This window comes from Papaver somniferum, chromosome 2 (genome assembly GCF_003573695.1).
Source record: "Papaver somniferum cultivar HN1 chromosome 2, ASM357369v1, whole genome shotgun sequence".
In the NCBI taxonomy this organism is placed as follows: domain Eukaryota; kingdom Viridiplantae; phylum Streptophyta; class Magnoliopsida; order Ranunculales; family Papaveraceae; genus Papaver; species Papaver somniferum.
The window spans coordinates 165,661,292-165,678,322 of NC_039359.1; the positions used below are offsets into that span (position 1 = coordinate 165,661,292).

The 17,031-nt window shown below is 37.5% G+C and overlaps 2 protein-coding genes and 1 pseudogene across 3 annotated transcripts; 1 reads left to right on the forward strand and 2 right to left on the reverse strand.

The window, feature by feature from the left end:
- Positions 1-785: 785 nt before the first annotated feature.
- Positions 786-5,627, forward strand: LOC113349670 (ubiquitin-like-specific protease ESD4). Of its 2 annotated transcripts, none has more exons than XR_003360315.1 (9): positions 786-1,911; positions 2,022-2,101; positions 2,200-2,293; positions 2,783-2,881; positions 3,263-3,355; positions 3,460-3,623; positions 3,817-3,920; positions 4,250-4,322; positions 5,214-5,624. XR_003360315.1 is itself a non-coding variant. In XM_026593683.1 (9 exons), exons 1-9 carry the CDS (start codon positions 1,099-1,101, stop codon positions 5,274-5,276), a joined length of 1,539 nt encoding a protein of 512 aa, XP_026449468.1. In that variant the 5' UTR covers positions 790-1,098; the 3' UTR covers positions 5,277-5,627. The 2 variants fall into 2 exon arrangements, 1 of the variants encoding a protein (XP_026449468.1); XM_026593683.1 differs by having other exon boundaries at positions 790-1,911; positions 3,460-3,579; positions 5,214-5,627.
- A 552-nt stretch (positions 5,628-6,179) lies between these two features.
- Positions 6,180-8,617, reverse strand: LOC113349672 (annotated as a pseudogene).
- A 288-nt stretch (positions 8,618-8,905) lies between these two features.
- LOC113349671 (transcription factor GTE4-like) lies at positions 8,906-13,253 on the reverse strand. Its single transcript, XM_026593684.1, has 5 exons — positions 11,504-13,253; positions 11,371-11,416; positions 11,143-11,268; positions 10,953-11,024; positions 8,906-9,357 (listed from the first exon to the last, which is right to left on the reverse strand). The coding sequence occupies exons 1-4, from the start codon at positions 12,992-12,994 to the stop codon at positions 10,987-10,989; spliced, it is 1,701 nt and encodes a 566-aa protein (XP_026449469.1). The 5' UTR covers positions 12,995-13,253; the 3' UTR covers positions 8,906-9,357; positions 10,953-10,986.
- Positions 13,254-17,031: the final 3,778 nt, after the last annotated feature.

The window sequence follows — 17,031 nt, forward strand, 5'->3', positions numbered from 1 at the left end:
GTAACTTTTTGTTCAGGACTATGACCTCTAATATTCAGTGCATCAAACTGATAACTAAATTGAGGTTCTACTCAACAAAGCTCTTTAATAATCTTTATCACCAGATGCCGAGGCATACGGAATCGACCTTGGAAATCTCGATCAGAGTGCACACAATTTGGAAGAAAATAATCGTGCATCAGCTTCTGATGGTAAAATTCCCTCCCTCGATACGTATACTTTCTTGAGAACACTTCCTTTGGATCTGGAACTCTATGTATTTGACCCGTATGTACTAGCATCAAAATGTCGATGAGTTTATTATCTTCAGCTTCCTCATCGTCAAGTTCTTGCAACCTCCTTCGATGTATTTCTTGTTGTAATCTAAACCGATCGATAATAATATCCCTCTCTTCATTGGATCTCGCCATTGATGATTATGAAATTTAAAATGAAAATATAGATAGAGAAATTGGTGAAATATAGGTTGAAGTAGGTGTGAGTATCTTGGAGAAACATGAGGGCGTATATATATGAACCAGTAGGGGGAAATAGCCGTTGCAAAATATCCAGTGGTCGATATAATTAATATCGCCAACGATACTATTTACATCGCTCTATTTAATGTATAACGCCAACGATAATCTCGCCAGCGTTATTCATAATATCATTCGCTATAATGTCTATCGTTTATTGATTTTTCCATAGTAGCGCAATTAGTTTGCCATGTCACCCTAGTATGCGAAAGGGCTTTTTGTTCTTGGCATGTGCGTACGAACAGGCCTTAAAAATTCGATAGTAGGTTGTATTTTTTTTCACTCTCTTTCTTCTTGGTATTACGCCCAAATTTTGCTCGAGGCGGGAGTTGTCTCTGTAAAATCTCATTACTTTTTCCCTCCCGATCTCCGGATTCTCCAAATTAGGATTTCCTTCTTCACTCAAAATAATCATTTTCTAGGGTTTAATCAATCCTTCAAATTACTCAAATTCATTTAGGGTTTGTCAAGGGGGGTCTTGATTTTGTTCTAATTGTAATGATAAACCTTAAATGGGAGTATTCTTTCTTAGGGTTTCGTTCAGATTGAAGATTCGAACACGAATTTCTGAAGATTTGTCACCATGGGTGCCTTAACCATCAATAACCGTAAGCGTGGTAACGATTATCTCAACTTAAATTCTGCCGTAAATTCTTTTCAATCTCCAATTTCTCCAAGTTCTGTTATTGATTTTCAAGTATTGAAAAAACCTAGGTTTTCATCTATGCAAATTACTAGTTCAGAGACCTCTCTTGTTGTTGTTGAAACTAAAACAAATATAGCTTCTAGAGTTCGTAGATATCCCGAACCTAGTAAGCGTTTAGGTAGAGCAGTACATGCCCCTGTTCGAAAACCTAGGGTTTTATCATCATTGTCGTGGAGTCTAGGTAGAGATACTGAAATGGGGAATTTTTTGAGTCACTTGGAAGAGGCGAAGAGAAATGTGTGGGGTTCGGGTAAGAAGGAGAAGGAGGAGAGGGAGGTGGATATAGTTAAGGATGATTTGAATGTTGATGAAGTAGAGGTAATAGAGGATGGAGTTGTTCAAGTAGTAGATGGAAGGTCAGTGATTTCTGAACCGAAACAACAACCTTTTGAAACTAGTGGAGATAAATATTTGTTTGAGAAATATGAAGAATTCGCTAATAATCCTGTTGGGTCGTCTTCGATGGTGTCGGATGTGAGCAATCAGGAACCAAAAGTTGATGAGACTGGTAAATTGTTGGAAGCTTTGTACGTGGATCGAGATTTGGAATATGCGGGCGTGCCTGTGCACAAAACGCTTTACAAATCAGCAGAGAAAAGGAATGCTAAGTTGGAATCTTTGGGATTTCAAATTGATTTAGCGAACAAAAGATTATCAGGTTTCCCAAGACCTTCAAAGAAAACTGAAGAGGTACAATGTGTTTTTGAATTACTCTTTTGTAAATTGCGCTTCAGTCATTGGTTTTATCATTGTGATACTCATTATCATTGTTTTTTTCTTTAAATGCCAATGGTATTTAGGATGTAGTTGAAGGACTTTTTACACCTCTTACAGATGAGGAGGATAGGGAAGTTGATGCTGCCTTTTCATCATTAAAAAGGTATAACTAGTTTGAATTTATAGAACTCCAGTTAGTGACTCTAGTAAATAGCATTTATTTGCGGAATAAGAGTTCCTAACTTAGTCGTGACATTACAGGCGGAAAGTTCTGGTGGCACATGAGAATTCTAATATTGAGATTACTGGGGAACTTCTACGATGCTTGACACCAGGTGGTTGGTTGAATGATGAGGTAAGTCAGTGACCACTGATCAGTTTCGATTGTATTCTATTTCCTCTTAGAAAAAGTGAAAAAACTAAAGAAGGAAAAAGAAGACTGTGTTCCATGGCTGTAACTATCTTTAGGATGATAAAGATAGTCTCTGAAGGTCATTATATGAAATTAGACGTCAAAGGTATTATGTTATGTATCAGAGAAGGTTACTAAGCATCACACTGACAAACTTAATTGATGGCCACTTTAATGGAATTCATAAGGAGATGATCAAAGGGCTAATTCTTATATTTGAATGACCCTTCTTACACTAATACCAGTTTTGAAAAGCATTATCATGGGCCGTTCTTAAACACCGCTATTAACTCCCACTCACTCAGTTGGCTAATTTGGAAAAGCTTTTTTACCTAGTTTTCTCATGTCTTAGAAGCTGCTTTATGCTATAAGGCACTCGATATTAACAATTTGAATTTCTCCTTGATGTGCATATCTTTTCTTTTTTTGTAGGTAATAAATGTTTATCTGGAATTACTGAAGGAGCGGGAGAGGCGAGAACCAAAAAAGTTTCTGAAATGCCATTTCTTCAACACATTCTTTTATAAGAAGGTATGAGTTGTGCACTGATATACCCTCCAGATGTTGTTAGCGCCAAGTTTGCCCATTAGGCCTGTTACTTCTGCTACTATCTGGACTTTATGTGTTTTAAATATAAAAAGTGATGCTTTGTTTCTTGATGTTAAGTACCACTTTTTTGATCACATACCTTGAGAAGTATTCCTGCTCCATGTATTTGCTTACAAAGATTTTTCTTTGTCGAAAAAAAAATCGTATATAGAGATTGTGAAGGTTAGGCTATTCTCATCATGGTTTGTTCCTCTTCACTAGTGTCTAGGTTTTATGATGACTTCAATTTTGTAAGAGTTCTCTTTATTAAGAATGAGCTCTTGTTTCCCTGCTTTTCTGTTATCCTCCAATGTCCCAATTCAGTTGGCTAGTGGGAGGACAGGATATGACTACAAAGCCGTCAAGAGGTGGACTACCCAAAGGAAGATCGGATACGGTCTTATTGAGTGTGACAAAGTATACTGTTTTCCTCACTTCTCTCCGAATACTATTTTGATTATTGATGAACTTGTTCTATGTCACAGGTTTTGTAAGTGTAATGACTTATTAATGCTCTACAGATATTTGTCCCCATACATCAACAAATACACTGGTGCTTAGCAGTGATTAATAAGAAGGAAGAGAAGCTCCAATATCTTGATTCTCTTAAAGGCGTCGATACTGAAGTCTTGGAAAATCTGGTATGTTTGGCAGCAATTGTGGCATTTTTCTGTTCTTTTAAAATGTGGGGCAACTTGTACTCCAGCAAGTAACAATTTTATTTTATTTTCTATTATCAAGTACTTTTGGCACATCTTGGATAAAAAAAATAGTTCAATCATTTTTATTGTACTTCAGCAGAATTCCATTCAATTTCATAACTGGTCTTAATTGAAAGTTTTAATACCTTCAGTGTGGTCAATGTTATTGCTGGTCAGGCTAGGTATTTCATGGACGAAGTAAAGGATAAGAGTGGAAAAGATATTGATGTGAGCTCTTGGAAACGTGAATATGTTAAACATCTTCCTGAACAACAAAATGGGTATGTGGTTTTTCTTATAAAAAATGCAATATTCCTGCGGAAAATTGTAAAGGAATGTCTTCTTTAGTAGTTTTAACTTTTTAGTAGCGAAATGACTTAACAAGACAGGTGTGTTAAGAAGTTACGAACATTAGGAAGAGTTTTCAAAACATTTCACAAGGCAATTCATCTATTAGAACAGCACACGTAAAATCTTTAAAAATGCTATTGTGCTCTTAGAAGCCTCTTTGAATTGACAAGAGTTAAGGTGTGGCAACTAACGTCATCCCCTAATTTGTTGATATCTTAATTGTGCTTTTCGTTTTATTTACATGGGGTTTATTCAACAGGTGGGATTGTGGAATGTTCATGATTAAATACTCCGATTTTTACAGCAGAGGTCTTGGGCTTCGTTTTAGTCAGGTAAGTTACATCACTGGATAGTAAACATATAACGGTTGCTAACGTTCTTACTTATTATGATCTTTTGTGTTATATTTATTACCAAAATCCCAGTGTGCAGTTACTAAGACTGTGTAGGTGGTTGGTAAGTCGGCAGCATACTGATGCAAAGCCAAACCGGAACGGCTTTGCATACTGATACGGTTTTTTACATTGGAATATGATAAGGCCAAACTGCAACGGCTTTCCCGTGAATTCCTCATGAACACCCTTCTATTATGTATCCTATTCCCAATTGTTTGGAAGGCTACTTGTCAAACATGTCTCGGATGTGTAGTTACTTTTTAAAACTAACCTAGGCAACCCTCATCTAGGTTCCCTAGTTGATGTAGAAGTATGTCTCATTGAATAGTGAAATTGGGCGCTTTTTACCAACCGTTGTGTAGAATACTGCTGCTATTTTAAGCAGTTCTGAATTTTGGCCTGGTAAGCGCCACTTGATTAAGATCATAACAAAGCAATAGAAAGATCTGCAATAGAATCGACCTTCAGCGTACACTGAAAAAATAGGTACCATATAAGCACTATCAGGCTTCAGTTGCATATAATATGAGAGCTTAAGAAATGACGCCATGAGGTGTATTACATCTGTTCTTTTGTTCTCTGTGTACTTGTGACTTGTCGTGGCATTGCTGCTTACCTATTTCCGAGAGAGCATGCCAAACATGGGATGCTAATCGTTTTACACATCCAAACACTGTCTTGTCTGAGAAATACAACTGTAAAAAGTTTTATTGAGCTTGTTTTCTCCTTTATTGACTTTTCTATTTATGGAATTTTATATAATAAATTCAGATGTTGGTGGGTTAGTGAGTATGAGTTTCTTATAATGATCTATCCTCAACTTTGCAGGAGCACATGCCCTACTTCCGGCGTAGGACAGCCAGTGAAATTTTGAGGTTGAAAGCTGATTGAAATATGAGACATCAGCTGACCAAATAATATACGAGGCTACTCAATATTAAACTGTACTTGCTGCTGCAGATAAACAATGCAAGTAAAATATAAGGATGCTGCTTCTATTTTTGTGTTTGGCTAGCCTATTTTTGTGGTTAAGACGAGAATGATATAATTAATGACGCAGTAGGCTGCATTTCATGCTGTATGTAAAACAAATGAAATGAGACCTACATGCCACTGACATTTAGGTTACAAGTTCTCAATTTTGTTTGGTTTTGGAGTTAATTATTAGATTTGCTGCTTATTGCAAGCCTTTTGTAGACAACTGGGAATTATAATGACAAATTATGCTTTGGATTTTTCCAAGTTTCTATAGCATTTACCTTGACCAGTTATTTGCTTAAGAACATATCCATATGGGTGTTGGACTTTTTTTTATTTTGTCTGGAATATATATGGAATACGAACGCATTGGCCACCTGTGACCTAAAAGATGAAGATTTTCGCATTTGCTTTCAACTATGGCATGTCAGCGATTGGACCTTTAGTTCCTTTTTTGCGATACAAAGAGAATCTCATATATCATTGGAGATGTGAGAATCAACTGATGTTGGACTTTTGTAACCGGATGAATTAAGAAGCAACTAATAGCACAAAAGTTGACTTTTGCATCGTGATATAATGAGGATCAACCAATTCCGTGGGAGCATGGTTCGCCATATCAGGTATCTTGATGGCTGATAGATAGATATTTAATGAAATAATCTTTACGTTGAATTTAGCATATTTTAGCAATCGGATGCGACAACTTATTATGGGCAGAGACGGCAAGCCATCGAAGTTAAGCTTTTGTACTGCATATATATCTGGTTTTAGGTTCACTAAGTTCTTAGTCATTGACCAATTCCGCAGTTATAAGAAAAACAACCTTGCTCAACTCCATTAAGATACTCACTTATATTGTAAACATTATACAAGGCTTTGTTTTGTCGGATAAATGCACCCGCCAACAACATGAAGCAACAAAAAGAAAACAAAATAAGAGAAAAGGAACGATGGACCATATAAGCTAACTAGTGATTTAACCTAAGTTGGTAACATGTTCTTTACCCTTTAGACAAAGATTACTCTAGGAATACAGAAGAATATGACGAATCACAAACGAGGTAATTTCTTATCCTAGGAATACAAAAGAATATGGCGAATCACAAACGAGGGAATTCGAATAGTCTGTACACTAGACTCCCATGAGAGCTCTACAATGAGATTCCCAGTGTTCCTTTGCTTGATGAACTCTCTCTTTTCTTTCCGTTTGAAGCCGTTCGGTCCAGTAATCAGGACAGCTGCAGAGATTAACCGAAATAATTTAAAGGTTGTGTTTCAAATGGAATTAGAACTGGAGTGCGGTAGTGGGTTCGCACCAACAGCATATATATGAAGCGTACCTTCTACTTAATAAGATATTAAGTTCTTCCAAGTGCACAGCACCTTCGAATACTCCTTCCTGTAATCCCATTTCGAAATTTTGCATCATATAAACATGCAGCTTCCCAAGTAACGTATAACCTATATTCGACAGAAATGTGGCAATAAGACAATTTGGAACAGAAACATGATTTACCTCTCGGCATAGTGGGCATTTGGCTTTCGGATCCGCTGCCTTCAGTCCATCCACTATTGTAACTGACGAGGCAGAGCAAGCACACATGTGACAGAATATATGACTGCACGTAAGAGAAACCACATCGAATACAGTGTCCTCATACAAGCATAATCCAACTATCTTGGTCAGTGTGTAGTGGATTTGATTGGTAATAATGGGTGAATAAATGAATAACCAGTCTCAAATGAGCATCGAATAAATCTTGATTCTCTTCTGTAGGATACTTCGGTATCACTTAACAATCACTGACAGAAATGATGGAATCCTAAGTTTCAATGATGACAAAAACGTAAGATGTCGTGCACAGATTATTGCATAAACAGTTTCATTTTGTTGAGACTTGAGACTTGAGACTATAGACCATTCAAAATGAATGGTGGGAACCTGGAAAAAGAAAAGACCAATGAACTCACCAAGCATATGGAACACGTCAAGTCGATATCAAGTTTGACGGAATCAAACAAGGAAAAAGAGAGCGATGGCTTCCCACCGTCAAAAGTGACCAAACATTCTTCAAAAAATCCGGGTAGATTCCTCGTCTCTTTCTTGGTTTCCTTCAAGTTAATGTGAAAGGCAATTAGCTCACATAGCCATGGAGATTGAAGGATCTCAGTATGCATACTCTGCGCTTGTGATTTAAATGCCTGCCCTTGCTTTGAGTAATGAATCTGAATAAATACAATAAACAAGCCAAATAAGAAATCGTCACTTGAACAATTACACGGTTCATTTCACCCATAAAAGACACTTACCTTGTCATACTTTTTAAGAATTTTCCGTATGGCAATGGCGTTGATCATTGCATAAGTAACCAACTCTTTGCCTTCTTCAACCATAGCAACATGATTCCCTTTCACAAGTTTTCTCTTAATCCATGTAAAATACTTTTTGAAACCCGAAGATAGATGTACTTGCAGCAATTTCTGTGCACGCCGGTTGAAACAACCCACAATTGCAGACATCTCATCGTGGAGAGATGGAAAGAATGTCCCATCACAAACTACGAAATCAAACAATTCATTAAAAAACCCGATTAGATGTACTAAATAATAATAAGTCAATAAAAAGAATGAGATCAAAGAACGTTACTCAGAAAAGTCTCCGAGACAGTCCGAGTTCACAATTGATCCCAAACATCAAATAGGTGCTACGAGCGAGTCTTTTTTTAGACTGCAGATGATGTTTTCACATTAAAGTGATCAAGCAAATTGGAATATTGACATCTCAAAAACATCTAACAAGTTATAGAAATGACGTGCGTCTTTTGTGCTCCGGATCCTCAAATCATTCTCAAATACATACAAATCCAAGAGTATCCACAAATAATAGCAGTCCCAGATATTGAATCAAAGGTATGTTTAATTCAGAGTTATATATTACTTACCAGAGCAACGATTAGGACAATGAGAAATTGATTGTTGTTTTTTGTCATCATTTTCATGAGCCTGAGATGGGAATTTGTCTCCTTCTACATTTTTTAAATATCTTTTTATGTTTCTTGAATTGAACCCCAGGCAAATCTTTCTCCAGTTCTTTCATGTATTCTTGATATCTCTTACAAAACTTCATTTCTGTTTTCTTTTATGTCTTCATTACTTGTCACGTCGAGGGTGAGTTAGGGACACGTATGTCAATTCGACGAAGCATACTTTATGGCCGCTTGTTTCTGTCGACATGTGATCTCAGAAAAAAATCAAGTGAACTCGTGACGACCAAAAAAGCATGCTTTGCATAACTGTATACCCATAACTGTAAACATCTGCTTTATTCAGATGGCCGATTCAAAATTTTATGTGCAAAGATGAGACCAAACATTGCAGCAGCCATCACCATACATTAAATAGCCTTGAGGCCATTCTTGAGCAGCTGCTACCTTCACATGGATTAGCAGGTCAAGTCTAGACACATCGAATTAGAAAAGAAAAGTGAACAGTCGCTTTTCATACAAATGAAAGAATATTGTGAGCCAGGCTAGGAAAAATTTTGTTAACCAAACTAAGATTTATGCTGCGTGGTTACCATCACAAGGTCAATACATGTACAAACGCTGGGTGCTTAATGTCAATCTAGATGGATGTTATTGAACTCAACTACTCTCCATCTTGAAGATCTTTATCAAGCTTGACCCTCTTACATCTATCCTAGGATAGGCAGCCTTACATCTATACTCCCTTTTGAATCTGAATACACGTTATACAAATATTCATACAGAAAACAAATACAGGAAATTGGTTGGAGTTTTGACCAACTAATCTACAAATACAACACACCCATTGCACCAGATCTCACCATGTATATTGAGGCTTCAAAAGTCACAAACTTGTCAAAAATGAGGCTTCAAAAGTCCCAAACCTGTTAACAACCCTAAAGCACAGATCTGCAGCAGTGTGCTTCGTCAAGATTTCAGCCATCATCTATCCACATTTCAGTAACCTGTCAGACCATAACAGAGTGAACATTATGGATTTAAGTTATGTACAACACAGATGCAATTCGAATCAGCTTTGTCATCATTTTGCACAAGAAAATAGTATCCCACCTTCAAACTACAGTTTAAGCCCCCTTTGAAATTCATTAATAACATCCATGGATCAATGGTGATGCATGACCAAAAAATTCCTAAGATGGAATGTTTCTCCTCTTATTTTTCCATACTTGGGTTAAATGTTGTTGATCCTCATTAACCACATATATGGTAGGTTCTTATCAACGTTTGTCAATCATAAGGGAATAGCAAGTTTGCATTTGCTCCAGTCATCGAGTGCATATGCTAATGTCTAGGTATTTGGGCAGGTTCTTATTAATGATTGTCAATCATACGGGAAAAGCAAATTCGCATCTGCTCCAGTCATTAAGTGCATAAACCAATGTCTATAGGGTTTAACGGGAAATTAACTGTATCCGGAGCAAAAACTGGCAGTTGCGAAAACAATGAAGTCTATAACTAGTACATTCAGTGAACCATCACTTTCAAGTTCAACTTCATGTTCAAACTCATTTAAGTCTCTATAACTATCATTTTTTTAGTACTGTGATTTTCATAGCAGAAAACTTATGGAAATAAACACATCGGAACTCGATTAGTACAACACATCAATGAAGCTTTTTTCTACAAATTTGTCGTGCCCAAAACACTGCACGAACATAGTGGCATACCCGAACAATTTCTTCAACTAAATCTTGATCTATATAAATCTTACGATCTCAGGTAGTGCCTATAGAACATTTGTTTATCTATATTGACCATCTGGTCCATCTCCTCTAATGGTCCTTGCAGCTAAGAGATACAGCTTACAAGTTACAATCACGAATAGATTGAAAGATATAACTATGGTTTATCATGACAAATTTAGCTGATTTGTAGGCACTGTTAGGTTCAGCACTATCAGGTACCATGTCAGAGAACAACGACCTTACCGATGTTACATAACCTAAATCTGCAGATATTTAAATAGAACAACACCAAGATGTTGTCACAAAAATAGGCATCCAAAGTACCCTAGATATTCAGCTTAGGACTGGATTTTAAAATGTGACTATCATATAGTAAAGCATATACTTTTGAGGTGTACGCACTCAGTACGGCTTAAAGCAAACACTGACAAGGAAATCTAGTTACCAATATGATAGCAATCTTTCATGCTTACTTGGGAAAGCGCAGATGGCCCCCTAACTAAGTAAATACTAGCCAAAGGTAGTGCTTTAGGTGTTTCCCTCCTCTCAGCTACCGCTAGCTAATACAAATCAGAACATCCAAAAGAAACACAATGTATCCTACTGCTGACTATGTCCTTGACCTTATGGTGTCTCTACTCTCTAGTGCTACACGCTTAAGTACCTCACAAACACATGAAAAGCACATACTGCTATTAAAGACCTCAAAAGCATGCGACAATAAGGAGCTGCAAGTATGCGTTAACCTGAAAGCCTAATACAATCTCTAAGGTGAGACACTATTTCGGACTTGATACATCACAGAAAATTGCCTAAAACAAGTAAATCACACAAATCTAATGATATTGAATTACCTGAAGCAATTCCAAGCAACGCTTATGTCAATGTCTAACTATCTGATGCGGAGGAACTATCGGTGTCTGAATCTGGATGATGCATATGGAGACAAGTAAAAAATGGATCAGGCAGATAAACTCAGATTAATCAAAAATATAAAATACATGGTGATAAACTTGTCTAGCTATAGAGGATAGACAAATTTACCACTTGAAGAGGATCCAGAGTCGCTGCTAGAGCTACTAGAGCTACTAGATCTAGTTGCAGCCTCCTCTCGCCTCTCTTCTTGAACAGGAGATGAAGAAGACATATCTTTTTCATTTATATCAAGAGCTGTAGATTGCAAGTATAATACAAAAATACTATCAGATCTTAACCAATTCAACAAGACAAACATGAGAATTAGAGGTGATCCTTATACTTTGCTACTGTTACCTGTTTCTTTATCCTTTGGCGGCTCTACCATCGGAGGATCAGGCTTCTATAGAATGAACCAACAGATCAAAAATCTCGTACCGGTAAAAAGAAATAGAAAAAAGTGAATAAATAATAGCGCCTAGAATATTACCGTTTCCTCAACTATCTGCTCAGATTCTTTTATGGGTTGAATAGAATTTTCAGCTTTTCTCTTCTTACCCAAACCCTTTCTGTAATTAGTTACAAAGCGATCCAGCTCCCACAAAGTTTCTGTATCCACACTATCGATGTCCACTTCAATCTCATCGTCATTGTGGAGCAGCGATGAATTTCTATTTTTAATAATTTGGACAACATTATCAAGCTTATCCAAAGGCAAACTCTGTAGGTTAGTACTAAGTCTCTGCTTCTCCTCATAAGTCATTTCTCTTTTGTTGATATCACTTGCCTTAGGCTTCTTTGGTGCTGAAATTCGACCTGCGCCAACGGCATCTGAAGGTTTCAATTGGGTATTAACAGGAACTATAGGCGATTCTGATCTATCGAAGTTCCTTTTCGTTTCCGGAGGATGAGGTGGAGAAAAACTTCTTTTCCCAATAGATTTAGATTTAGGAATACCTACTTCATGATCAATTATAGACTTTGGTTTACGATTAAGTTCAGCCTGTATGCCCACCCATTTGTCTTCAAATATCTTCAACAACTCTTCAGCCATGATATGAACATCTTGCCCTTTCCTATTATATGTCATTGCGTTACCAAATGTCAATTTCACGTCTTCGGCAAATTCACTGGGAGATTTATATCCATTCTTGTTCAATTTGTTTTTCACCGTTCCTAAATCCATTGGTTTCTTAATAATCACATAATAATCACGTAAACCAAGACCTTTAACATCAACTGGTGTATTGAATACCCATCCGTGTTTGTGTTTCATCAATTTCGCAAGCAAATCACTACAGTTCTTAAAAACTTTACTAGAATTGTTGTCCAACCCAAACCCTCCATTTCCTTCTCCACTTCTCTTTTTACCACTATTCAATTTCGCTTTCTTGTTAGTTTCTTTTTGTGCATTATTATCAGTTAATTGACTATCTTCCATCGACGAAACACTCAGTCGAGGTAATGGTGCTTTAAATTTGTCTCTTTTCACACCACCACCACTATTATCAGCGACATAATTACTCGAAAGCTGTGAATTACTATAATTATTACTAGCACTAGAAAGTTGTGATTCTTTAGCTTCTAACTTCTTAACCAAATTACGTACCTGATCAAGTTCAGTAATTAGTTTCCTCCGAATCTCTCTTAATTCCTGTTTCAATTTCGTAGAAACATTAATAATAACACGGTTTTCTAACTGCAACGGAAACGTATAAATTGAAGGAAGAGCAGTATCAGCACCACCACGAGAAGTGAGTTGCCGGCGATTCAGATTAGATGAATCGTCTGAAGCTGCTGCATCGAAACGAGATAACTGAGGCGGTTGCTGATTATTTTTTTCTAGGGTTTTTTTAGATGAAGAAGATGTAGGTTGACGAAGGTTCTTACTAGATATTTTGTTGTTGTTCTGTGATTTTCTTGAGTATACTTTACTTGATCTATCACCTCCGCTTCCTCGATTCAACGATTTTGATGCCATTTATAGTCACCAAACTGAATTCAATTGGGTAAAATTCACCACAAAGAAGCAAAGATCCGAAAGAAAAAGAGTATGAATTCAAGACCTGAAAGGGATCCAGAAAAAGAGAGAGAGCTACTGGAGTGTGTGATGCTTTGAGATTCCACTGGTGGTGGTGAGAGTGGTGGTGGTGTAGACGAGTGAAGAAAGTCTACCGAGTTTCAGCTGAAGGAATGAACACGGAAAGGGATAGGTTTCGGGAGATTTTAGATGAACGTTCTTTTTGGGGCACATGAAAATTTTGAAGGGGAGTACTCTTTTTCGTATTTGTAAGGTCATTAGAGCAATTCATGTGGCAATGGCGAAACTCAAACATTTGTTGAGCCACGTGGATGGCTAAATTGGATTTTCTACTATGGTAAAGCGTAGTGCGTTGGACCAACAAGCGCGCGACCGAAAGACAGACTCTGGCGTTTGTAGACAAAACGCAGGCGTTGGAAGGCCCGACTCGGGCGCTCGGTGGTCTGACGCGGGCGTTAGACACAAAGTCTCAAACGGTCGACTCTCTAACGCCTATATTTCTAACGGTCGAATTTCAACTCTATAAATTCATTTTATTGATTTCATTTTCAGTCACACCACTACTATTTCCTTCTTCTAAAACTCTTCTAAATCAAAATTTTCTATACAATATGAACATAGTGAGAAGAGCGGCGAATAGTATAAAGAAGAAAAGAGATCGGAAAAATGAATCGGCACTGTTGCCTCATACAGGTGTAGATTATACTCAAAATCGAGAAGCAGAGTTTGTTTCGCCAAATATAGTTGCTGCTCCATTATTAGTCCCAGGTCATGTGTCGGGGCATCGTGAACGGTCTGAGGATTATTATATCACGAGAGGTGGGTTTTCAGAATTAAATGTTTTTTATGTTGGTCTACCACCTGCAGAGAAAGGGTCGAAATATATCCTTGGCGTGCGCTTTATCGAATTAAGCCTAAAAAACATAAAAAAAAAAAAATCCGAAAACAGTGGTAGAAAGGTGGTGGATGACGACGCACACATTCCATTTTATGGATTTCGAAATTGGTAAGTTTTTTTAACTTAAATTAAATTAAAAAAAATAAATAATTATTAAATAATCAAAAGAATTAATCATAGTTGATATTGTACTTGTAATATGAATTACTCCCCTTGATTTATATTTCATTGTTGGGATTCCAAGTGGAAAGGGATACCCGCCACCATTCAACCAAGACGAATGGATGTCAAATAGTAAATGGGAGACGCTTTGTCCCTCGTCTGTGGAATCAGACATGCATCAAGATTATAAAGATTTGAAAGGAGGTGGGATTAGATGTGCGGCCTTGAAGATTTTCCTCTCCAAAGCCAGAAACCCAAAACATGTAGATGACTATCCTGAACTCGAAAGGATGTTTATCTTATGGGTACTGGGTCAGGAATTCTTTCCAAACTCAACTTTTGTTGCTCATGTTGGTTGGCTTGAAGCGTTATAAGATCTCGACAAAGCACCAGAGTATGATCGGGGATCTGCAATTTTAGCAGAATTGTACTGTGCTCTGGATAAAGCGTCCATGGGCGATAAAAACTTCACTGGTTTCTGGAGCATCATAGAGGTAAATATCAAAATTATTATTTTGATATTTATTATTATTACTAAATTTAAATAATTTTTATGAACAGATGTAGATTATTTAATCAAAATACTAAAATTATGGAGTAATTTGCAGTATTGGTGTTATACCTACTTCTGTGTTGGTAAACCAATCCTAAAAGATGGGACAGTTAGATTTTCAATGTTGGACATGTATATGAAGAACAACTTAGACAAGAACGCTGGCGGCGACGCCTTGGGTTCCAGTTTTCATTATAGATTACATCAGATGACTCGGAGCCACAACAACGTAGTTGTTCGCCATTATGCTGGTTTACTTTTGTATAGTGATGATGTTGGAGTAAGTATTGTTGATTATTCTATGCGTAGAGTTTTTTTCAGTATGGAATCAAAAAGAGGGGTTTGGTATCTGGGAGAAAGAGTATAGTACCAAATACAAGGTATAATTGCAATTCCAATTAACCCGCAACAACAGATGCAAAACTCTGCATCAGATTTTTATTGGCTGAGAGTAACCGATTGGGAGAGGTATGAACTAAATACAAGGTTGGATATTAGTGAAGCGGAGTATGTCAACTGGTACCAGTCAATTACGAAGCCTGTGATTGGGACACATAACATACACGTCTATGGGTTTGATTTCCCAGGGTTATCAAACATGTCTCATAATCCAAGTATCGTTCCTAGCCAACCACCTCTAGAAGAGCCAAGCTTTATGACTTATCCCAGGACGGGTGCAAGTTCTTCATCATCCTCGTTAAATATGCCCGAAATTCGTTAGGAGCTGCAAAGTATTACTTCACAAGGTGAGCCAACCACGATCCCCATTGTTTCCCATGGTATGGACCGTGATTATCCTTACTACAATGTCCCTGCCACTGAGGAAGAGTTGCGGATTCAACTCAACGATTTGCATTGGCGGAATAGGAAAGTAGAGGCGATGCATTTGAAACAAGTAAGAAAATGGCATACAGACACAATGTATGGATTGACTCCAACTGTAAGTCCAAATGTAAATGATGATGGACGGCAGTCATATTCTTCCGATTCCACCAGGAGCAATAGATCATCATGGCACGAAAGTGAAGAAAACAACAGATCATCATGACACGAAAGTGAAGAAACAATGATGCGAGAAACACAGCACAATGTGGTGCTAGAAACACAACACAATATTACTTCACCACACATTGTGCCTATATCTCAACCTCAGGCATTTCGGGTTGAACCTAGGCGCATTTCATCATCATTCTCGCCCTACAACTGAAATGTGCCCTACAACCCAAATGAATGCTACACACCAACACCACCACAACAAAAAACCTCTTATATGCTTGGAGGACCGAGTACACAGAGTTCTTACCAATTGTCTAATTTTGTTCACCCAGGTCAGGCGGGTCTATCAGGTCTATCCCCAGGTCTATCAACATTTGGAAACTTACAAACTATGTTGGATTTGGGTGATTACGCAGGTCTATCCCCAGGACTTTCTGAATTATTAGCTTTAGAAAATAACAATGGGGGAGCTAGAGATGAGCGACGTTAGAGAGATTATTGTAATTTTTAATTCTGCTACATTTGTAGTTTTAGTTTTAAAAGTACGACAGTCTTTAATTAAATAAAATTGTATATGTTTAAAAGTAAGCGTTTTACATTGGCTTCATTAAATTACGACGGACTACATTACATTAGCTTCACTAATGAGAAGAAGTACTAGGTACTACAAAGAAGGGGTTGAAACTGTTCAACACCTTAAGGATTTCAAAACATTTTTCGAAAGGAAAAGCCACATTTTTCCATCTTCGCCATTCAGCCAAAGATCTTGTTACTATCTCAGCATCAGTTTCACCTCTCAGGCGATATCGATTTACTTGTATGGTTAAAGCTATAAACTCACTTACTTCTTTATTAATTGTACCAAAACAATGTTCTATGTCGCATATAGAACACGACTCGGATTACGAGTGTCACTGTAGAACCTATCGTGATTAACCGCCCAGAAATTCACCCATGGATAGTTTGCCGAAGCAAGCTGAGTAGATAAAAAAACATAGTTTCTGCAAATAGATTCATCTTCTTCTTTAGCATACGGAACTTTCCGAACTAACCGGGGCCAACATGTTCAATCAAGTATTGAGAGTGAAGAGAAGAATGTGTAGAATGTGTGAATTTAGAGTTGAAATGAGGAGTATTTATAGATTTCAAAAAATGTAGCCGTTGGATCACAAGATTTTCAGCCGTTCAGATTGAGTCGTTGGCACCATTGGGTCAGAGGCTGGCGTTTCTAATACAGACTCTGGCGCTGTGAGTAATAACGTGCGTTGGAAGCACAAACGTTGGCGTTTTTCCTGATGACGCCAGCGTTGGTAGCGATGGCGCCCGTCTTTACCACAGACGTGCGCTGGATGTTCCGACTCAATGTTC

Coding starts and splice junctions, on each gene's coding strand:
- LOC113349671 (XM_026593684.1), bottom strand. CDS start 12,994: ATGGCATCAAAATCGTTGAATCGAGGAAGCGGAGGTGATAGATCAAGT. Junction 11,269..11,370: donor GCCAAAGGATAAAGAAACAG/GTAACAGTAGCA, acceptor TGCAATCTACAG/CTCTTGATATAAATGAAAAA. Junction 11,025..11,142: donor CTCTGGATCCTCTTCAAGTG/GTAAATTTGTCT, acceptor TGCATCATCCAG/ATTCAGACACCGATAGTTCC.
- LOC113349670 (XM_026593683.1), top strand. CDS start 1,099: ATGGGTGCCTTAACCATCAATAACCGTAAGCGTGGTAACGATTATCTC. Junction 2,294..2,782: donor GTGGTTGGTTGAATGATGAG/GTAAGTCAGTGA, acceptor CTTTTTTTGTAG/GTAATAAATGTTTATCTGGA. Junction 3,356..3,459: donor GTCTTATTGAGTGTGACAAA/GTATACTGTTTT, acceptor AATGCTCTACAG/ATATTTGTCCCCATACATCA.